This window comes from Branchiostoma belcheri, unplaced genomic scaffold (genome assembly GCF_001625305.1).
Source record: "Branchiostoma belcheri isolate BF01 breed outbred unplaced genomic scaffold, Haploidv18h27 scaffold6, whole genome shotgun sequence".
NCBI lineage: Eukaryota > Metazoa > Chordata > Leptocardii > Amphioxiformes > Branchiostomatidae > Branchiostoma > Branchiostoma belcheri.
The window spans coordinates 2,749,942-2,773,149 of record NW_017804242.1 but is presented as its reverse complement, the minus strand read 5'-3'; the positions used below and the strand labels follow the sequence as shown (position 1 = coordinate 2,773,149).

At 41.7% G+C, this 23,208-nt stretch overlaps 3 protein-coding genes across 9 annotated transcripts in view; 2 read left to right on the top strand and 1 right to left on the bottom strand.

The window, feature by feature from the left end:
• LOC109482549 (heterogeneous nuclear ribonucleoprotein L-like) overlaps positions 1 to 13,773 on the bottom strand; it is a 37,537-nt gene extending 23,764 nt beyond the window's left edge. For 4 of the 7 annotated variants that reach the window (XM_019785293.1, XM_019785296.1, XM_019785292.1 and 1 more), the window contains exons 1-8: positions 13,692 to 13,773; positions 9,516 to 9,670; positions 6,562 to 6,680; positions 4,171 to 4,258; positions 1,697 to 1,770; positions 1,118 to 1,153; positions 684 to 759; positions 219 to 304 (exon numbers count right to left, since the gene is read on the bottom strand). In XM_019785293.1, the coding sequence (XP_019640852.1) occupies positions 219 to 304; positions 684 to 759; positions 1,118 to 1,153; positions 1,697 to 1,770; positions 4,171 to 4,258; positions 6,562 to 6,680; positions 9,516 to 9,670; positions 13,692 to 13,758 (701 nt within the window). In that variant the 5' untranslated portion in view covers positions 13,759 to 13,773. Of the gene's footprint in view, positions 1 to 218; positions 305 to 683; positions 760 to 1,117; positions 1,154 to 1,696; positions 1,771 to 4,170; positions 4,259 to 6,561; positions 6,681 to 9,515; positions 9,671 to 12,401; positions 12,535 to 13,691 lie in introns of those variants that run through there. The other 3 variants (XM_019785297.1, XM_019785294.1, XM_019785298.1) reach the window with 3 other exon arrangements.
• LOC109482550 (aldose 1-epimerase-like) lies at positions 9,726 to 16,308 on the top strand. Its single transcript, XM_019785299.1, has 7 exons — positions 9,726 to 10,076; positions 10,985 to 11,139; positions 11,491 to 11,700; positions 11,966 to 12,047; positions 13,309 to 13,456; positions 14,119 to 14,293; positions 14,920 to 16,308. Exons 1-7 carry the CDS (start codon positions 9,884 to 9,886, stop codon positions 14,995 to 14,997), a joined length of 1,041 nt encoding a protein of 346 aa, XP_019640858.1. The 5' UTR covers positions 9,726 to 9,883; the 3' UTR covers positions 14,998 to 16,308.
• A 1,639-nt stretch (positions 16,309 to 17,947) lies between these two features.
• Positions 17,948 to 22,900, top strand: LOC109482353 (IgGFc-binding protein-like). Its single transcript, XM_019785040.1, has 10 exons — positions 17,948 to 18,265; positions 18,609 to 18,784; positions 19,391 to 19,643; positions 19,814 to 19,947; positions 20,088 to 20,339; positions 20,535 to 20,656; positions 20,967 to 21,116; positions 21,308 to 21,472; positions 21,842 to 22,038; positions 22,175 to 22,900. The coding sequence occupies exons 1-10, from the start codon at positions 18,205 to 18,207 to the stop codon at positions 22,243 to 22,245; spliced, it is 1,581 nt and encodes a 526-aa protein (XP_019640599.1). The 5' UTR covers positions 17,948 to 18,204; the 3' UTR covers positions 22,246 to 22,900.
• Positions 22,901 to 23,208: the final 308 nt, after the last annotated feature.

Here is a 23,208-nt window from a genome sequence, read left to right as displayed (position 1 = left end):
TGTGAAGAGGCCAACCTCTGACTGAGGCAAAGCCTGATGCTTTTTCGATAGCAAGAAATGGCTGCCTTACCATGCTCCCATTTCTCAGTGTTACCCCTACGTAGTCGGGTCCTTTTACGTGCATAGTTTTTACACTTAAAGCTCCCATATACATGGGACATGAAGCAAAAGATGTACGAAGTTAGAAAACCAATCAGGAACTGTAGAAAAAAGGATATTCGACCATGGCTTGCACGCCATTTTTCTTGAAGATGACAATCCGTTGGACGGCTCCACAGGGGCTGCAGATGGTGTACATCACATCCTGCATATGTAGAAGGGTTGGCATTATAATCATTACTACATGGCCATTACAACTCACAAGCCTTTCCTTCTTTGATATTAATAATAGCTAAACAGCATCCAGATTCAAATGATTATGCTGACAAAAAATTAAATCAAATTCAAATGTAAAAGGCTGACTGAAAACCAAGTGGTGCCATGGACTTCATTATTCAGATTTTTTATGTGTTTTCTATGATAGTTTAAGGAATAATCAATCACTGATAAGATGCTGATTTCTTTCCACATGCAGGGTTCAAAATCCTCTATTTTGCACTGGTGCAGGTTATATGCATGCAGTATTTGGAGCCCCACTATGTCTAAACAGCAGTTCTGTAACTTACTTAGTGTTAGTTACTTACAGTTGTGATGGGGTAGGTGGGATTCAGTATGGTGAAGAGCAGAATGTGATTTGCATTTCTGGTGTCCTCTGGACCGCTGAAAAAAACAGTAAAAAATTGCTTAAAACAAACCAGTTGTGACTAGTATCGAATTATATACATGAAGACTAACCCACCACTGTGAATTTTGTGACACATAGACTAAGCTGTCTTTGTTGGACACTGAACAGAGACACATACATGTATGATTAGTACAAAGGATCATCTACCAAACATTGGGGACATTGCATAATACACATACATATGATGTTCAGACTGACAATGGTATTTATCAAATATGAAAAACTGCAAATTTCCTAGAATATCATTAGTACCAGTGCAAGTAAGACAAACTAACCCTCCCTCACTTGCTTTGTTCTGTACATTAGTGTGTGTGGGCCACACCAAACACTTACTTGTGTCCCACTGTACCATTCCCTAAACGTTGCCGGCTATGAGAAAAAGAAAAAAAATCTAGGGCTTGAAAGCTGTTGCTGTCATCTTTTCTTCAAATAACCCTTGAGTCAACTTAATCAACGGTGACATAATATAAAAAGCAAACAATGTCAAAATATTATGAAGTAAGATGTACAAATGAAAGTAACAAATGCTGCTATACAAAACTGTTAACTGACAAAAACGGTAGAATAAACCCATCTTACTTTGAACATTACTATGGGAATACCTACAGTACGTTACAAAGGTATCCATCCTATTCTAGCTCCAGTTTGCTCCTCGGAAGGTCTTTTTCCATTATGCTGCTTCTTAGAAATATTTGCTTCTTGTAATAATGCAGGATGTAAAGACCTAACATTTCAATGGGGCCAGGATAAACAGTGGAAAGATGATCAGAGGAGGGAACCAGAGTTAGATTATGAAGGATAACAGGGCCTGAAGCTAACTGTGCAGCTGTATGTGATACTGAAGATGATAGGGCAGGGCATGACAACTTTCTCTTCTCCGCAAAAGTAGTGCCAAACACAGCGGCTACTTACCCTGGGCGGGAGATTTTCTGGCTGGTGGAGTAGTTGAAGTAAGCCGGGCTGCCTCCAACATAGCACGTGTTGGTCTAGAGAATACAAAACCAGACAAAATTTTACACATCACTATCAACAGAATATTCCCTTCCTCAGTTCCCTCCCAAATTCACCTTTACATAACCCTGACTGGTTTGTAAGGGTTATGTAAGTACCACAACCATCATTACAGACAAGACCTGTGCACTATGATTGACTGAGAAGGTTATATCTCTTTTGTTGCATGTTAGGCATTAGTCTCCATTGTAAATCATCACCTCAGAGATGGCTTTTGTTGTGTCTTTTGAGCGTGGCAACGGAAATTGACCTGTTACACACGCCACCAAGCAACCAAAATAGGGGCCGACTGGGAAGCATTCCATGCCTTCCTGAAGATATCAGCCCAATCTCAACAACAATCCATACACATTGTGGTCTTACAAAAGGTAATGCCATGTCATTGCAAGAGCACCAACTAGAGCCCCATAACGTGGCAAAGACTGCTTTACACAGATCACATGGAATTTCTTGCCTATGTCATAATTGACAGGCCTCTTTTGATATTAGCACAAATTCCAAATGCTATAAATGTATGCCCACCTTTTGTGGGAGAGATATCTTTTGTGGGGTGCTTTCTTCGAGTGAGTGAGATAATGAATGCATGATACTGAGATACATATATATCGTACAGGTTGTAAAAGCTGCAATATAGCATCCTACAGAAGCTGCAACATTCAGACCCTAAACAAGCCCTCCTCCCTAGCTGTGACAGATAGTACAGGGCAGTAGTTCCCATCCACCCACTGGAAAACTGGATGGGTGGGTACCAGCAGCTGGAGACATTCCCAGGGGTCTGTGTGTGCATTCTGCTTACTGATGTGAACACAGTAACTGAGCAAGGACCAGATACAGATCTATATGCAATGTACAATTGCTTGTCCCTGTGCAAAAATAGCATCCATGGCTGAAAGTCTGACTATGATTGCAGCTCCCTTTGGCTATGCATGTAGGGGCTTCAGACAATTTTGTCCTTTCTGGATAGATCTGCTAGTATGGAACACCACATGACCATTATACCTGCTGATAAAGAATAGTCTTAACAAAACAAAGTGACACCTATCCTATAATTTAGACCTCTGATTTGTGGTCGTGCAGTCCTGTCTATCCAATTTTGCGGGGTCATTGTCCTTTGTTTTCCTTATCAGCTTTTGTCTTTCTGGAGGCATACACACAGTAATTATTACCTGGTGCTGTGCCACAAATACTGTCATCAATCAGACACATGTGCCACCACCTTTGTATTGGAGATGTGGCTATTTTGTACGACAACAAATTTACATAATAGTCATTTGTGCCTGCCATAGTTTTCTTTTTCAATTGTAAACAAGTGAAAGAAGGGGAATGCAGCTCTGGTAGACACAACTTCTATACCGCTTGCAGCATTCTTGTAATCTTACTTGTAGTCGTCCGCCAGTTGGAGCCCATTAAAATAAGTCTTTTTCCCCTTTCTGTTGAGTAAACATTGCAGGCTCAACACTACTGCCTAAGGTCTGTTTTGTTTACATAAAAGTTACCAGTTTCTTGCATATCAAACACCTTCTCCTGTAAAGTCTGTAACTGTATATAAAACCCATAAGCAGCCATGCTTTTCCTTGTGATATTGGGGAATTTTTTTATCAACATGACAGCCCAAGTACTATGCATCACAACATTCCTGGCTGACTTCAGTTTAATCCCCAGGATTACATACGATGTTTAGCCTACGAATGCCTTCACCTTTCTGTCTACTACTGGTTGGACAAGGTGCATTATGACATGACACCCAGTTTCTCGTTCTCTGTAGGAAAGTTAGCCTGGGTGCCAGACTCGTTCCAAGGCCTACACTGTGAGTACACAGGCCAGTTCCTCAGTTCCATGGCCAAAATACCTCCAGGAAATTATACCACTGTGACAGCACACGGCCACTCTAAGGTAGGCCATGCTGGCCAATTCTAGACCGGTGTGCGATGGGTGTGGCATCCAGGCTATACGAGGATGGGCTTTCATAATCTCTAAGCAGATCCTACTGTGGCAAGACAGTATCCATTGGTTTGAGGAGTGTCCATCTGCCATCAATGGAATGTGTCTTGATCTGCCTGGAGATTAGGCTTTCACTAGTTTCAGGCTACTCCTACAAGGACTTCAGCTCCAATTAGTTTCTTACACATCAATGGGCACATCTGTTGATTGCTGAGCAGACAATAAATACATGATGGATCACTGAAAACTGTTTGGTGCTTGACAAGACAATGTTCCCTCTGGCAGACTAGCATTTTTGTCTTTACTTTGGTGCTTCTTGACTGCTACTATACAAATGTACATCTGCCCATGCTTATGTTTTTTATGTAAAATGATATTGTCCATCCTACCCAGTACCCACACGCTTGCAGTGCTTTTAGATGAAAGCTTCATACCTGGGCAAATTTGACACAGGTTTCTGCTCCATCTATGTCCTCAAACTCAACCAGTGCTTGTCTCTTCTTTGGCATCATGATAACATAGCTGTAAAAAACACATGCAGTAATTAAAATACAAGTTTTTTTAACAAACTTCTAGTTTTCTTCAGGCCACAGCTAGAGAAGTTTACGGATGACATCTTCAGGCTGTCTTTGCCTGATTTTGTTCCCATCTGGCGATGGTCAACATGACAGGGAAATACAAAAAATGGGAAAACGTGTTCTATCCAAAAATGTTCCAGATGCCATGACTCAAGTAAGTGTGGTAACCTTGACCGTAGTTGTAGTGATGACCCAAGGCTACCACACTAGTGTCAGTCTGCACCTGTGACTTGTGTGATACCATGTTCTGTTTTTGTTTTACAACCTATCTTATTTTTCCTTCCTGCCCTGACATAAGATTTGGAATCTGCATAGAATGTTATCCAGGAAATTTACTTGCTGTGGCCTTACGTAAACAATTCATTCACCCCTGCTGACCATAGAATATGTAACAAACAACAGTGTTTCAAATTAGGAACCTACAGTCATTAGCAAACAAGGTCATTAGCAAACAAGCCGTAACTAATACTGTAACAGAGAAGTAATAGGCAGGACTCATGGAAGGAAATGGATGAAAATTGCTACCATCTGGACAGAAAGGACATGTTCCACAGCTAGAGGAGTAATCTATCATAATCAAGTATCCTTCATTATGCAACTGTGTGGAAGATATCTCACAACTTAGGTATGGAAATTGATATTGAGCATCTTTGTAAGGTCCTCCTCTGGCACAGAAAGCATAATGGACCCAGGTCTAATGTAAGACAGCTTCTGGCACAGCCAAGCTTCAATGTAAAGAGTACTAGTAATTCAATAGGGTGGGTGGATTGGATTTTATAAATTTATGTCATCAATTTTCTTACCAACACTCTTTCTCAGCTATTCTTCTGTAACCTGCTCCTATTACTTATCTTTCTATGCTCCAGATTAAGTGGATTGTGGAATTCTTCCTCCTGCATTCTTCTAGACCCATGTGTCCATATGGTTTGGCTTTACCTGTCTTCTTTGATCTTTCTTTAAAACTGTATCTAAATTCAATTCAACTTGCTCCATTTCACACTTGCATAGTACATTTTGTATTAGAATATTGATGCAAATCACTAAAGCCAAAGCTGACCATTGTTTCTTGCATGTGTCTGGAAATGTGACCAATGCTTGCAACACAAAGAGGGCACAGAAGATTTTATTGGCCATTTTGGAGGCAAAAGGCCATCCATTGCCTGAAGGGCCTATTACAGACACCATAAAATAGACTACATAAACCTTCCTCACACTGTTGAGTATGAATAGTATTGTACATTTTGTACTTTCACTGGAATGTTGGACAGTATCCATCCTATGACATACATATATACTTTACTTACCTTATGCACACCTGAACCAAATTTCACCACAAATGTGTTCAATTTACAAATACAAATGTATTAAGAAACTAAATGAGATACTGTGCAGATTTCCATTTCTTTAGACGATTTACATGCCTGATGTGATTGGAACATAAGAAAAAAGGAACAAAGGCTCAAAATAACACTCTGCATATATATTGTATACATTTTTTCTAGTAGTAGTGTGATCACTAGACAATACATAACAAATTCACTTTCTCCACGTGGTGCAGGTATAATTTGTGCAGGCTATTTTGGATGTTATCTGCAGAAGAACTATCAGCCTTGCTTTAGTACTGCAGTGTAAATGATGTACGGATATAACAGGACTGGCAGTGAATGATGTAGTACAGATATAACAGGACTTATCTAGAAAGCAACCCTACAAATCACAGTAGTGACATGACATCCCTGACCCCATATTCCTGTAGCAGACTGATCATCACAGCTGCATACACCCAAACTGGACTTTTGCCTTTCTAAATGAGGAGTCTTTGACATATACACTGTAAATTATAAGATATCTATTGCACCCTTACATATCTGTAATGGGAATAGGGAAAGATTTCAGCACATCAAAGACTGGAATCTGCTTTTATCTCTGAAGTTTCTCATTTGCCCCAGTATCTCCCCCATCTGGTCCCTTGAGGACCAATGATAACATGAACCAGTGATTCCCTCAATCTCTGGAGCTTCCTGTGACACCTGTTTTACCACTAGGGAATATAGCCCTGGGAAAACACTATAAATCACATTCAAAGAAAAAGCGGCCTGAAGAATGAACAAGCTGAAGGAACATGACAACCTGCAAAGGAGGATAAATACAGAGAGCCTGACTGAAAACTGGCCTCATGCCACATGTTGGTAAATCTCCCTAAGAGTGCATGAACTTCACTGAGAAATATTTTCTGGTATGTCAGACCTGATGGGTCCGAAGTGCTGGACAGCTTCCACAATGTCTGCTTCGATGACATTCTCTGACAGACTTCGCACGTGCACAACAGGTGAAGGGGATGGCTTGTGCGGATCTTCAGACTTGTCCTGAAAACAAGAAACAACACGAACATCTTAGTTTTAAAACACTTAAGACATGACAAAGCCATTACAAAGTACAATGTTATGCCTAAAGCTTGTGCAGTACAGTGCATGGATCAAAGCACAAGAACGATACAGTATCTCTTGGCTGTTGCTGGAGGCAACAGAGTCCCATTCTTGTTCAGTTATTTCAGTGATGACTGTAATCTGTTTCTATTACCATGTCAGATCATGATCAGACATTTTAATCATAGACATGGTAATGCAATACCAAAGATGCTAAGTATGTTCTCTTATAAAGAAAAAAATTGTTAGTGTGAACATTTTATTCAGGCAAGCAATAATGAAATCACCTGTCCTCTTTGGGCAATTCAAATTTATATATCACTTTTGTGCCTCTTTCTTCACCTTGTGAAACTCCCAACATTCTCTAGTAGTTCTGGTGATGTTACTGTTACTGTACCATGCATAATAGGGTCAAGGTAGAGCTTCTGGGTGGAAGGGTGGGAAAACCTCCAGTTTGACTGTACAGCCGTACTTACCGTACTTACGATATGTACAGAAAGTGAGCTACCGGTGTACTCATAGAATGCATACAATGTCCACTATTAGAGATGCACTTGTGTTGTGTTAAGTCTTTTGTCCTGCATGTTATTGTACCCGACCTCTAAGCCACAGGTTAAAGGGACACATTCCACAGCAGGGCTGAGTCCATGTCCTGCAGCCAAGACATTTGTGGCTTGCAATTTGGCCAAGGGCAACGCATAGATTCACTGAGCTTGAATTAAAGTGATTAGTACAAATGTAACATGGAAACTTACTTGGGGCTGTCCTAATGGGCCCTATCTCCCTTCAAAAAAATAGTTACCGTCAGTGTGCTTTTATTTATTTCACGGTGTGTTTTCAAATAGATAATATTCTTTGCAAACTGCAACAAAGGTGATTATTCAACTGCATGAGCCATGAAGCAAGATCCTTTGTAACTTTCGCTTTCTAGTCACCTTTATTGTTGGACTACCTACTTGACAATCATTAATTGATGAATCAATATTGATCTGCATTGTTACAGCTCTAATATTTCCATCTACACATTTAATCTGTCAAGGTCACTGACCTGTACTGGGCAATAAACATGGAGGTGTTTGTAGTAAACACATCATAGACCCATAATCTCTGAAATATGATGTTTGGACATTGACTTAGAAGTTAACATTTTAATACCCTCTTCTGAGCAACCTCAGAGCAATTTTTTAAAACACCATTTCTAACGTCGCCATTTGCCTGGTACTGAGACAGAGTCATTTCTAACATTGCCATTTGCCTGGTACAAAAGGATGCACCACAGGAAGTTCCACGCAAGATTGTTTGCAGGGCGAGACATATGTACTGTACATGTAAGAGACAAGTAGGGCATAAGATATATAATCTCTAAGTACATATTCTGTGTTCTGACAACAAATCCTAGTCTCAAAGCTGACATTGGAATAGAAATTAACATTGTCATCTCTTTGGGCAGCTGGGCTCCCCTGACACTGACAGTCAGGCTTCTCTGGCAGGAGAGGGTGGCTGTCAGAGGAGCTTAGCTGTCAGAAACTTAGCTGTCAGAATATGTTATGATCTTCCACCCCGACATAAGGTTAGAGATGACACATGTCCACATTGGTGCAGTGTGAACATATATCATCTTGTGTTCCATGATCCTACTGACTAGAGAGAGCATTGTTCCAAATACACAGCTTCCCAGTTAAACATATAATTTGGAAGATCAGATTGGAATAAATCACATAAAAGCCTCCCTGATATCTATACAGCAGTAAATTACCACTAACTGGTGTGGTTTGTCTTTGCCTTGACATTTATAATGGGCTGTTCACCAACTGTGTTCAATTAAGCATGAAATATTATGACAAATGAAGCCCAGTATTGAACCTGCTGACAGGTCTGATGTTTGTGAGCTCCAGACGGATAGCTCCATTGCTTCTTTAGGAATTAAGCAATCTATCTTAACATAGTAAATAAAGAAACAACTCATTCATACACATCAAGCAAGATTTTTCTATTGTGCAATTTGGAGCATAATATTTGTCAATCGTTATTGTTAGTAGATTTACAATACCACTTGGAGGACTGGTCACCAAGTAGACTACTCCACACACAAATAGACTTGAGAACAGATTTCATACTTCAGACAGACAATTTGATTTTGTCCATTTTATTCATCTATTTTCGTTGACGCCATTTGGTGCCAATCTAAATTATATTTCCTCCCCAATCTTTTATCGATTTTGTAACCCAATATACAATTTGCTGGTGTTGTCTTGAACGAAAAAATACGAGCAGAAATATTGCCACGATATATTGAAATCCCAGTACACCACAGTCTCTGATCGTTAGCGACGTTTCCTTGGCGCATCTGGACGTCAACTGGATGGGATTTGGAGCGAGCGATGTGTGGGAAATAGATCGTTGGCACGCCATGCGTTAATCATGTCCGAGTGTCACCCAGCCTGTGGCGTGGGGAAGCGGCATACGGAACCCTCCCTGCTGTTCTCGCCACCTCGCAGGAAGCGGCGTTCCCAAGCTTTACACGGACGCAACCTAGACTATCGTGCTGATCATACCGGCGCCATGATATCCTAGCTAATGGGCAACGCCGGGAACGTCGCAATCAGCCGTCCCTGTCCACAAGGAACAAGCCCGAATAAATTTGCACGCGATACGCGTGCCTGTCCACATCACGGTAAACAAGGCAGCATTCCTGGCTCCTGTTGCAAAAATATCAGCCTACACATCGCACCTAGAAAAAACATGTTCTCTACACTTTAGAAAGCAACGCCTTACCCTAGGTCCGGACTGCACGATGTAGCCATCGTCGATTTTCTGTTTCTTGTTGGCGTGCCCGTAGTCCCCCCTCTCGTCGGTCGCCATCTTCCTGCTGACTGTGGTGCGCACTGCTGGCCGGCTGTGGGCGGGGCTGACCTCTACTGACGTCACCGCTAAGCATAAACAACCAAAATTACCACCGATTTACCGGGATTAGCATGCCCTGTCATAACCGTGAAATAAAAGAACCAATCTTGACAATTACTGTTGCATTTGGCAGTCTAAAGAGGTTGAAATAATCGGAGGAAGATTGCATCCCATAATTCTCGGTTGAAAACTGGGGGTCAAGAGGTCAAGGTTTAAAAGGCAGGCCCAGGTGAGAGGAAATGAGCGGGAAAATTTCTGTAGAAGACTTTGGGACGACACCTGAGGGTCGTGCAGTCCAGCGCTTTGTCCTCAGGAACAACAACAACGTCTGCTTAAAGCTCATCTCCTACGGAGCGACAATCCAGGCCATAGAAGTGCCGGATAAGGATGGGACGGTCGCTGACGTGACACTAGGATTTGATACTTTAGATGGTTAGTCGGGAATTAGTTTGGACAAAGGGTAACAGCGTCAAGTCGTACTTTGGTCCCTGCCACGCAGGCACTTGAACATTGAATAGGACGACAAGAAAGCCACCCGTCGGTCTCTATGGCACTGAAAGGGGCACTCGATATAAATTCTCATCAAATGGTGACCGGTCCACACTGGAATTCTACCTGACCAAATATTTTGATTCAACTCCACTCTACTCTGAAACTTCTCAATCTCGCAATTTTTTCAAAGTGACACGTTGTAAAGCCAGTCCCCAGGGACGCAGGTGGTGTTCCTGACTACTTTCACGTATTAAATGTGTGGAGAGACAGCTGGTAAACATGCGGGTCGACCCCCATGTGTCCATCAATGGCACCATATCAATAATTCATCCAGCAATTTCACGTGTTATGTTCGTCATGGGTCGTAGCCCGGAGCAGTTTTGCATTGATAATTGAGTGTAAAAGTTGAATATTGATGATGTATAGCCCCATTAGACATTACTTCGGCACGAGTCAAAGCTTCAAATACTACGTAAAGTTTATACCAGAAATAAATTGTTCATAATCCAATTTTTTTAATGAAACAGCACCTCCTCTGCTCATCTGCCACCTAAGTTAACATGCCACATTGTCCTCATCTGGCTGGAGCATTTGGTTGGAATCAAGATGCCCCACTAGGCTGGTTTATAGAAGGGGTTTAATCGAAATTCCAAGGAGATATAACAAAGTCTGGCTCTTAGCCTTGACCTATCTCGTATTCACTGGTATGTGTCGGTAAAGAGAGAAAAAAATATGAATAAAACTTTCTTACGATTTGCCGCCAATGTGTTTTCTTTGGTACACGTACCTGTAAATTTTATACGAGAGAGGTTATTTTACAATGTTTTTTATTGTGTCGTTTCTGTCAGGATACCTTGGCAAGCACCCGTACATGGGTGTTGTGGCTGGGAGAGTTGCCAACAGGATAGCCAAGGGGACCTTCTCACTGGACGGGCAGGAGTACAAGTTGGCTGTTAACAACGGTCCAAACCACCTACATGGCGGACTGAAGGGCTTCAGCCATGTAGGATTTGCTATTCTTCATGCACATTGCACAATATACCTTCCCAATAGGATGTCACAAAACATATAGTAGATCTTTGTACTTAAAAAAAGTTTGCACTTGAAATGGAGGTGTAACAAAATTGATAGTTGACAACTACAGTTAAATATATGATTATCATTGGTGCATATCAGTAGTCACAAAAAAATACATGTCTCTTGCTGTTATATTATGCACATGAAATATACATGTATTCAACTTACACTACTTGCAGTTACAATGCATAGAATGCTGGTGCTCAGAAATAAATCAGCAGCCACCAGTTGCAGAACAATTTTAATATACAACAAATTTTTTACTGTGACTTTGCAGTACGTGTGGGACAGCTGTGTGGACGGAGACAGTGTCAAGTTCACCTACGTGAGCGCAGACGGCGAGGAGGGTTATCCCGGGGAGGTCACCGCTCAGGTCACCTACAAACTGACCAATGACAATGAGGTTGACATCCAGTATCAGGCCACCACAACCAAGGCAACTCCTATCAACCTTACCAACCATGCCTACTTCAACCTGGCAGGACAGGTAAGCTGTTAGGATACCTATAGTTGCAATGTTTTTTGAGGCTGTCTTGTGAATCAAAAAGAAGCTACATTGAATATGGCACATTCTTGTATCAGGCAGACCTTGATATTTTGCTGTAGACTTTATGTAAAATATGATACTGGACACAATTCCTTAGCAAATCTGTAAGTTATAGTATACAATGGTGTTTATACAACTCATATATATATATATCCCATACCTGACTTGCAATGGGACATTGATTTCATTTGATTTTTTTGTGCAGAGCGAGCCAACTATCTATGATCATGTTATTGCCATCATGGCAGACAAGTACACTCCAACGGATGATGATGCCCTCACAACAGGTAAGAGTTGCACAAACTTTCTGTCTGCAAAGACTGCCCTTCAGGTCTTCCAAGTATGTCAGAAGAAAGATTGTATAGACTTACGGGATGTAAAAAGGCCTGTCAGTCTTTCATGCCTCCAATATGTTTTAAAATTGATTGGAAGGTGCTTTCTCAGTCAATGATGAATGAGAGCAAAATGTTTGATTCTTCAGAAAATTTATCCAGTCACTTGAATGGGTGTTTAACCTTCATTGATGCTTGAAAGGTGCTATTTTATATGCACCAATACGAGCATGTTTTTTACCCATAACATTAGACAAAAACCTTCATTGCTGCCTAGATGCAGGGTATAGCAGGAGAGAAACCACTCACCTGTCCGTAACTCAGATTGCGGGCTGCTGGCAGCAGTATGAGCTTGGCTCCGCAGGCAGAACCAATAGGGTTGGGACTGACCTTTTTCAGAGCCGACGCACAAGTATAAGCTAACCTTTACACATGGGCTGTCTTTTATCTGCAGCCTTTAATGTATGAAATCCCTCCAGGCTAGTTTAATTGGTGTTTACGGGCGGTACCTGACACCTGGCACCTTTGTTCAATTTCTAGAGTTGGCATTTCCTCATCTGAATACAGGGATATATGTGGAATGTGTGGACGTGTTACCTTATGATTTGGACGGAGTAAAGATTATTTTCTTTAGTGTAATGAGTAAAATGTGTTTTGACTGACCAGAGTTGAAGACCTGCCACCTGGCATGGCTCTTTGTTATGGTTGTGTAATGGTGGGATATTGTGACGTGGTTCCTGAGTATGCTTCCTTAAACCAATTATTTAGCTTAGCAAGTCAGTAATAATGCGTGGTAGATGGTCAAAGGTCAAGAGAAAGCAAAGAAAAAGTTAATACCTGTGACATTAACAGGGTTTGAAGTAGGTTTTACTGTACTAAATTTGTTAATCAGACATAGAAAAACTTTGTGCTACACTATACACTATACCTAGAAATTTACCTGATACATATTAGCTCTAGAGGCAATGAATAGAAAGATGGATATTTCATACTCCATATCTCAATGTGTATGGTAAAAACATAATGAAAATATCTTATTCCAGTTCAAATTCGGCTAATCAACCAGCCAAATTTGGCATTTCTTATTATGGTTAGTGTGGATTTAAAGCTTGGAAACAAATAGAGGGCTGATTTTTTTTACCAATGTAAATCGATGAATTGTAGAAGTTTCAAGTAGGATGATTTGATAATTGACTTGGTTCTTATTCTGTCCCAGGTGAAATCTGCGGAGTGGAGGGGACCCTGTGGGACCTGCGGGAGGGGGTGAGGATGGGCGACCGTCTCAACTCTGTCCCAGGGAAGGAACCTGGCTACGATCACAACTTCTGTATCACACAGCCAGGCGACAAGCAGCTGTGTGCCAGGTGAGTTCAGACACAAAAAACTGGTAACCTCCAGCACCATTTAAGTACCAGAACGCATATATCCGCTCACTTTGGACAGCAGTGTGTTTTAAAGAGATCTCTAATGAGACATGCCCTAGGTATTTACAGTTACAGTTTAGATATGCAGGAGTGCACAATACTGGGGCATGCTATCTTGGAGATTTCTGTAAACACATCCATGTACGCATGGCACAAAGATGGAAATGGATGTTACCGGTACTAGACTTTTGACTCAGGTGGAACAGTTGACTCTCAGGTAGAAGACAATGCTCAGATGACATAATGCAGACACCTCTGATGATGTCATCTCTGGCACTTTAATTGCTGTAGTGTGGTTAATAAACACCCTGCCCTATGCTGATTTGTATCTTTATTGTTGTTATCATTCACTCTCTTTCTGATCAAATGAAACACTTCAAGTTAGCTGTTCTGCCGATGTGTTGGCGTGTTGAATGAACGAAGACCTTTATTGCACATTTTTGCACACAAGTTGATAAATGTATGATACACTATTATAGTAATTCAACTTCACCTTACTTGTTAGGTGGAAATAAAGGAACAAATGCGTTTTACGATAGAAGTTTTGTCTAGCTGTATGAGAAATATAAGTTTGTCTACAGTGGATGAATTGATTCCTGCAGGGCGCACCATCCGGCCAGTGGTCGGACTATGGAAGTACGGACCAACCAGCCGGGGGTCCAGTTCTACACAGCCAACTACCTGGATGGGACAGTTGTGGGCAAGGGTAGGGCCAAGTACAACAAACACTCAGGCTTTTGTTTGGAAACCCAGGTCTACCCAGATGCCATCAACAAAGTAAGCTCTGTTTTCTTTGTTCACTGTTGAAGTCACACCTTTGTTATTAGGGATATATATATATATAGGGATAGGCATCTATCATTCTGTAAATCTGCCTGACACTAAATTTCTGTATATCAAAGGCTAATGCTAGATAGTTGTGTTCTCTGCCAGCACAAAAACATTTTGTGTGTTGGCGCCAACATTGTATTGGACGTTATTGTGGGTTATCTGTGATTATTGCTGGGGCATTAAGCCTGGAATGTTCAAAGTTATATATAATCAGGAGTGATGATGTTGGTGTCCACGTGTAGGAGAGCATTACCAGTAATGGCAAAATTGTCCAATCTTTTGAGAGTTTGAGCTTATCCTTTATCATCTTTGTTTGAAATTCTTGCTGCTTGACTAAACGTTTTAATGCTCTCTTTGCTGAAGTATTTTACAGCCTGTTGGCTGAAAACTTGCATACAAATGACAGACCATACATTGTGTACGAAACAGACATTTGAAAACCAAAGTATTGCTTTGTTACAAACACTGAACAAAGTTGAACCTTCAGTGTGCAAACTTTTGCATCACACAATGTAACTTACTTAAGGATGTACATATACCCGGTAACATATTTCCATTGCCTCCTTGTCCAGCCCCACTTCCCCAACAGTGTGCTGCGCCCAGGTGAGACGTACCACCACCACACCTCCTTCAAGTTCGTGCTGGGGTAGAGATGTCACCATGTCCTGACTTCTCCATGTGTGCTGCCACAAATACACCAATGTGCCTTCAATAAGTCCCAATGTTCAGTCAAACTGTGTCTCTGAGGATCGTGCAGACAGTATATCTTGGCCTCAAGTATGGCAAACGGCCACAGAAAATATCAGATAGTCCCAATAAGATCATAAAAACTGGGGAAACTGCATCTGGACTTAAAATGATCTTTCTTTCCTGTTTAATACATTCCACATTGTCCACAAGGAATACCCAGTGGAACAGACATCAGAACATTGTGGTAGAGTTTGGCAGCAGTTAGAATAGATCATGGTGCATTAAATGCATCTTTTTTTATTGATTCACACTCTGTGATTTGGACTTGGGTCTCAGACCATATGGAAAAGCTTTGTTTCAAAGTTTGATGCTTTGAGTCCATTCCAAGTCGATGTGAGGGTTGACATTGCCATTGTTTATCATGAAGGGTTTCAATTCATTGCTATAATCAATATACTAGTACATTATTTGACATTGTCCAAACATTTCAAAATTTCATTAGACATTCTAAATTTTTCCCCACTTTTGATGGCCACTTTAGAAATATTTGCAAATGTAATAATGATTTCTAATAGGTGGCACCCCTGCATTTACTGTATTTTTCTTTCATTTGTAGTTTTATATTTTGAAAATAATTTAGAATTCTAATTTAAAAAACATTACAAATATTATCAAAATCCCTTGTGGTGACTTTTAATGGAGTCTACCTGTGATTGTTGCCAACATTTCTGCTACTGCTTCATGTGCATTGTAAATTTCTGTCTGATTGAAAATCAGTGCAATGAGAAAAAAAGCAAATTCATGGCAAGCAAGAGAGAATGCAAACTCTGTTGATTACATGTTGCAAAGTATTTGCAAGAAAAGTAGTGATACTGGAAAGTAAATGAGTCTTCCTTTTTATACATTTGTAAACAGTTAAGTTTAAATTGATATTACTAGTTATACATACATTTGTAAGCATCAATACAGATTAGTGGTTTAGTTTTATACATGAAGAGAAAGATTCAAGCAATATTTTACCATAATTTGTATTACTACATGTAGTATTAAATATGATAAAAACAACATTCCTAAAAATTTTTGGTCTTGTTGCCATGTGTTCATTCTATTGAAATATAATTCTAACTACAATATATGTGGAATAAACACAATCACTACCTCTTACCTACAGGATGAAGGAAATCTTTTAGTTTGTGCAATGCAAATGAAGCTGCTATGTGGTAAAAATCTGATTGTTATGCTGAAACAGCTTTTCTAGAATAAATGATGTAATATGATGAATAAAGGGCTGGTGTCATTATTTTTCATAACACATATGATAAAATAAAACAGCTTGCATGAAAATGCGGTTTAAGGTTATTGAAGGGACTGGAAAATGTGGCGATGTCACTAGATCAATCGAGGTGAAACCTTGTGATTGTTAACAACACAAAACCGTACACTGCGTAGAGGAAAGGTCCAAAAGGTGCCAACACGCAGCACAGCAACGGTTCCTATCGACATCATTATGTACTGCAGGTAAATACCCAGGGTCTTCACCTAGTTCAACCACGGTTGAGTTTATGATGGAGGTCAAGGACGCTGCTGGCCTGCTGTCTCCATTGTAGAACTATCCTGGCGGCCTGATTCTGCAGTACCTGGAGCCGCTGCTGTCTTACCACACCGCAGCTCTCCCACACTGTCGCAGTAGTCCATGACGGGAGCACCATTATCGTTATATAACAGCTACATTAACTGTCAGGCAGGGTCTAAGACGCCTGAGTAGTAGTAGTAGTAGTAGTAGTAGTAGTAGTAAGCCTAAACACGATAAGCTTGTTCGGGAGCCTGTGTTCGGTCCAACATATGACCGCTCTTCAACAAGGTCGAGGGTGCGGAGTAAAGCTAAACGTTGAGTTACCTTAGTACAGAGTTTGTCAATATTTACATTCCATGTCGGTTTGTCGTCAAGAACAACTCCTAGGTACTTGAAAGAATCCACTCTGTCTATGGTTTCATTTCCAATTTTTATTGTAACTGACTTTACAGATTTTATCTTTCCACTACTACCAAATTGTAACCAAAATGGTGCCGTGGAAACTGTCTTAGCGGTCAGACTTCCCTTTGCCAGGGGAAAGTGGATTGTGGGAATATTTGACTCATTTCTCGGGTTCATAGCTGTTCATAACAAGCAATTTGATGCCAAGGAAACTGTTTTACCGCAACACTATGTCCTGTCACACTGTCTAGGTTACAGAGTACATGGTAGCAAGAACAGGATCTAACGATGGGCTTTAATTGCGCCCCTATTATATACGAATAGATATATACATATATACCTGTATGTCAGGGTAGAGACTCAGATCTGGTAGAATTGGCGATTCTACTGGCGGAGATCTAAATCGGAGTCTCTGTCCAACATTGCCTAACATATCCTTAAAGTTAAACATTCATTGGACAATTATATTACTGATAGCTACTGATATCATTTAGACAGTCTGTGCTTGCCATGAAAACTAAATGTCTTTTAATGCTGCACGTATATGATACTGAACAGAAATCGCAGATTGTACCATTGTCGCAGATTGTACTCCTAACGGGATCTCTACCAGCAGAAGCGCCGATTCTTCCAGATGAGAGTCTCTATCGTGACATATAATAGTTTGAGGCTAGGACCTGAGGACTAAACTAAATTAGTGGGCCGGGTTTCATGTGTGCCCTTATATAAACACATGTACATGATTTTGTGAAAGCACTAGGATGGCTTTCTTTCTTAAGATAAGACTGCCATTGGGTCAGAATATGATCGAACAGTTGTAAAGGTTAATGAACAGTTGTAAAGGTTAATGAACAGTTGTAAAGGTTAATGAACAGTTGTAAAGGTCAATGTCATTTGACAAAGGCATTAGGTCGTAGAACTCTAGTTTACCATACACGCATACAGCACACACACACATATGCCTACGTTGCATGTTTCTCTTAAAGATATGTCATAATATACTGTCAATGATAAACGTTCATCATATTGGAAATTGTGAAACTTCCCAGCTACGGGTGTATGCTGAATTAATGTATTTGTCCCCAAGCCACATTTTTCTGGCAGGCCACGCGTGTACGACCTTTGTGTTTGCTAAGGTGGCGAGCTCAACGAAAAACTACAAAAACAACTTCAGTTACAGGTGCAAACCAAGATGGAGAGTGTGCCGCTCCTGTCTGGGTTAGTTCTGGTGGGTTTGTTTGGTCTGTTTGAAGGTAAGAACACCTAAATAGACTTTCGAACATGTGTTAAAACATAAGTCAGTGCAGTAAATCTCGACAGTAATGTTAGGTGTCGGTGGATTTCCATAGACACATACGTTTGATTTGATGTCCCTACTTAATTGCCTTGAGGAAAGTACGCTGAGTGAAAGAAAATGTTACCGCTTTAACACAAGAAAATCAAACTATACACTAATGACATCCCCATTGCGCCTTTGTGCCAAACAAAAGCACATCTTGACCAGATACATGTGTGTGACCTTCACCTTGTAAACCAAATGACCGCCCTGAGGTCTTCGGGAATTTTCTTTTTATTTCTTTGTTCTTTTGTTTCCAGCTGCTCTGGACAACAAGGGCACTGAGTTCATCCTGACTTTTCCGGAAAACCTCCAGAGAGGCCAAAACTCCCCGAAGCTGTTCATCGTCTGTCCAGATCCGCTTGGGTCTAGAGTTGAAATCACTGTTCCTCATGACAATAATCGAGTGAATCGAGTGAACGTGCGTCACGGGCAAGTAAGTCACTCTTTCAACCAAGGGATCAGCAAAAGCTAAAACAACCTGCAATTGATGGGTTTCGATAAGTGTAATTGGACGTTTATACACGGACATCTGTAACAACTTCAAGTTCAACTTCTCGTGACAGCTTTCCAACCTAGCACTTACAGGTGGCTGCAGGTAAATAGATTTTAATGCGCGTAGATCTACGAGTATCTTCTGTGATATGGCTCGTCATCATCTTTGTAAAAGGCTGACACGCATCCAGTCATCTCTAGAATGTGTAAGTAGTATAGACCTGAGCTAAAGTCAGACAGAAGGTTGTCATTGAGATAGTGTGCAAACTGATTGGGCTAGCACGTCAGTAGAATCCTGGATTTTCCCGGTTTTCGTTGGATTTTTGGTCAACGTTGCATCAGAATTTTGAGTGTTGCAGACCATATCTTTTCCGACAAAACATTTTAAAACTATTGTCGGAATGCTAACCTTTTATGCGCGAATGCGACGTTATATGAGACGTTCTGTCGAAGTGCCATGTACAATACATTACACGTTCTGCCGACGTGCTGATTGGGCTAGAGTAAGACTGGGAATGTCTGGTCTAACCGGTAGTTGTTTCGGCAGGTGACAGAAGTGGAACTAAACCGCGAGGCCGTGGAACTCCGTGGAAGCGGGAAGAGTGACGGCGTTGGCAGGGCTGTTCACGTCGCGTCCACCGACGGTGTGGAGATCGTGGTGTACGCGATGTTCGCAGAGTTGGAGAGTTCTGACGCCTACCTGGCCCTCCCCACCGACGTGTTGGGCACCGAGTACTACACGGCCTCCTCAAGCATCGCACGCAATGGGAACGAAGAGGGCTGGGACGACATGCCGTCTCGTAAGACACCAGTTCATGCGTGTATTCATTTCATTTAGAACATTTCATAATCCCTGGTACTACAGTGGTAGGTACTTCCTCAGTATGTCTAACTCCAATGTGTTCTGTTATATGATGCCCATCATTGGCTTGTTTTTAAACTTTCATGTCCTAACGTTATATCTTGACAGAGTTCGGAGTAGTCGGCGTGCGCGACGGAACAACCGTCACCATTGTCCCCAGCCAGGACGTGGAATTCGACAGACGGCACTACCGCGCAGGACAGTCATTCACTGTGACACTGGACCGGTTTGAGACTCTTCAGGTACATGTATATAACAATTAGATAGCCTGATTTTTCTGATGAATAATTTTTTTGAAAATGTTGGTGCTGCTGTGCTGATTAAAGGTGATAGACATGAAAAATTATATCTTACGCATATCTAAAAGACAGCTATACTGCAGGTACAGGCGACTGAGGACCTGACTGGCTCAAAGATCACGGCTACCCAGCCAGTGGCCGTGCTGAGCGGAAACCTGTTGGCTGCCTGCCTGCCTGCTGGGCAATCACGTGCTCAACAGGCGGGCAGCGGAGACCACATCGTGGAGATGATCCCGCCTGTGGACACCTGGGGGAAGGAGTTCGTCACCGTGCCGCTCGCAGAGCACACAGACGGTGACCTCTTCCGTGTGGTTGCTGCAAGAGACAACACACAGGTGTGTTTTGAATCGTTACGGAAACATTACAGCTCGCGTTTCAGTCACCTGTTTGCATAGTGGGCTTGAACGGATGGTCTGTCTCAGGGGTACAGGTTCATGCAATTGCGAGATAGAGGGTATTTTTTTCACCGCATTGGTCCATACCTCGGTATCTTGTACTTACCGATACTTCCACTTTCTGTCTTTTCCAAGGTCGACGTTACCAATGAGAACACAAAGATTCTGAACGCTGGGGAATTCTGGGAGATTGATGTCCCTTCAAACGAGTACAGACACGTGACCACCAGTGAGCCTGTCCTGTTGGTGCAGTTCAGGTAGGAGCTGGTAGGGGCAAAGTTGAAAGGGCAAGACACGATCGATTGGCATGGCCTATTACGTTATCAAGAACAGAACAGAATTTGAGCACAAGCACGCTCGCGCCCTTTTTCAACAAAGTACCCGAACGATTTTGTCACGTGGTAGCCTATTCTCAATCTTCATGTTAGATTAACTTTGTAGCTGAAAACAAATTTAAAGCATCCTTAAACCATGGAGGTAGAAAAAGAGACTTTCTACCTCCATGCTTAAACAATGCAAATTCAAATTCATCAATCTAAATGTTGCGATCTTTCAACTTCTCAACAGTAAGACCGGCTCGGCTGACAACACGGTAACTGACGCGTTCATGATGATCCTCCCAGATGTGGGCCAGTTCGAGAGGAAGTACAGCTTTTCTACTCTTGACCTCATCAATGTCCCCAATAAAGCAACTCATCACGTCAACCTGGTCACCAGGTAACCTTTCATATCAGAACTTAAGGGGTAAAGAGAACAAATACAACAAATAGTACATCTCCTCCAAAGCACAAGAGGAACAGGTCTTAATCATTAAAACGTCTTCCATCATATATATATACACAACATTTAGTTTCTTAGTTTAGTCAGTTCATGTACTTTCTCCGATTTGGCACCTGATACATGTACAGCTCTGCTGATAAAGCTGGTCTCCTATTGGATGGACAGCGGTTGCCTAGCGACACCGTCTGGCATGACGTACCTGGGACCGACTACGCCGCCACGCAGCTGACTATTGACAGAGGCACCCACACAGTTGGCCACATGTCTCCTATTGTTAACACCGGTCTGTTCAGGTGAGGAGCGGGACTGTATCCAGCATGTGTGTAAAATGCATTTTGAAAAATGCCAGAAGTAATTAGTAAAGAGAATAAATCTCTGTATTAAGGACATCAGGCATTCTCGTAGTGTAAACGTCTATGAAAGTAGTGTAAAACAATATCACATCGACTGTTGTTTATGATATTTTGATTACTGATTACCTTTGACCCAGTGTTGACGTTACACTTCAAAAAAGCCACGTGACAAGCCTCACTGGGTCAGTCTACTGAGGAAGACCAGAGTGACTGGTCGAAAGTTCTAGGTGAGAGAACTTTTTGTGTTGGACCAAAAGTTTTAACTTAAACATGTTGATTACTCGTTGATGCTTCCCAACTCCCATCCAGCTATGGCTTCTCCGAGTCGGAGTCGTACGGCTATCCCGGTGGACTCCGGCTGGCCCGGATCGCCGCCTCGTGCAGCACCACCGCCCCCGTCCCCGCCGACGGCGAGGATAACGACTGTGACGGACGGGCGGACGAAGAGCTGCTGAACGCCCTGGATGATGACGGCGACGGGCTCATCGACGAAGACCTGGCGATCGGTGAGAGAAGTCTTGTCGAGCCACATTTACGAGATCATTAAATCATTCGTGTGCTCTTCATTTTCGCTGCTGTTCTCCTAGGATTATCTCCTAGACCTAAAAGGTGAACGTTCATGTTATCTTCCTTCCTCTGTAGGTAACTGCGCTGACCACAGGGACCTGTACAGGGAATGCTTGGTGCAGCGCTGCAGGAACCTGGTCCCTTAAACAGGCAAAGCTATGATAAAAAGCTGTCAGATATACAATGTTCAGTATTGTAGATCAATGACATTGGGAAGAGACAGCTGATTGACCGTAACATTACTACACAGTTTCTACTATCTAACGTTACATGTAAATTAAGCTTGCAATGTCCAATGAACACCAGTCTATTAGACTGTAATGAACATGTTCAAACCGGTTGATAACAATGATGGTCACCGGCCAATTCGACTCGTGTGCCGAATCATTGAGCCGTAGTTTAATCTACCTTTCAAAGAATGTTCTATAAATGTACCACTTAATGTAACTTCAGTGCACATTCACTCGACTGTAGCTTAGTGTATCACTAGTTAGTTGAATGTCGATAATTGATGTATTGGTATCTTTCTATCGAATAGAGTGCAAGATCCGTGGTAGTCTCCGGATCCACGCACATGGTTTGAAGTGCGCGCCGGTTTTGAATACAACAACCAAACATATCCATTCTTCTGACCATTTCACAAGCATGAAATCATCACCAACAGCAACTACCCTAAGACCACTGTCTCCATGGCAATGCGTTTTTACATTGTCAGCCTTGTTGTGATACAGTCATTAGTTAAGGTACATATTCGGCTTCTCCTTGCTCCGATTTGCATATGAATATATACTTCATTATGAAATACCATTGCACTTCTCAGTAAATTTGTTTTCACCAAAGAGAACTCGGTTGGTATGTGTGAACTTCGGTTTAGTTCTTAATTAAGTGTATGTTTACACATGCCTGAGCCTCTCTTTCCGCTCTGCTCGCAAAAGGAATCTGGCCCCCTATATCAGCATTGTAAAACGTCATTAACTAACTCCCCTCTGACACACTAGTACTCGTCTACAAAGTGATTGGAGTCCCAGACACTGTTCTTGGTAGTTGTAACAAGCTGTGTCAATCCAGTTGGCTCCCTTTTACACGTGTACCTCTGCCTGCAGGCTCGC

Excerpts from the sequence above, each read along its gene's own strand:
- LOC109482550 (XM_019785299.1), top strand. The coding sequence starts at position 9,884 with ATGAGCGGGAAAATTTCTGTAGAAGACTTTGGGACGACACCTGAGGGT. Across the intron at positions 11,701-11,965 it reads ACTTCAACCTGGCAGGACAG|AGCGAGCCAACTATCTATGA; the intron begins GTAAGCTGTTAG and ends TTTTTTGTGCAG. Across the intron at positions 13,457-14,118 it reads GACAAGCAGCTGTGTGCCAG|GGCGCACCATCCGGCCAGTG; the intron begins GTGAGTTCAGAC and ends TGATTCCTGCAG.
- LOC109482353 (XM_019785040.1), top strand. The coding sequence starts at position 18,205 with ATGGAGAGTGTGCCGCTCCTGTCTGGGTTAGTTCTGGTGGGTTTGTTT. Across the intron at positions 18,266-18,608 it reads TTTGTTTGGTCTGTTTGAAG|CTGCTCTGGACAACAAGGGC; the intron begins GTAAGAACACCT and ends TTTTGTTTCCAG. Across the intron at positions 19,644-19,813 it reads CTGGGACGACATGCCGTCTC|AGTTCGGAGTAGTCGGCGTG; the intron begins GTAAGACACCAG and ends ATATCTTGACAG.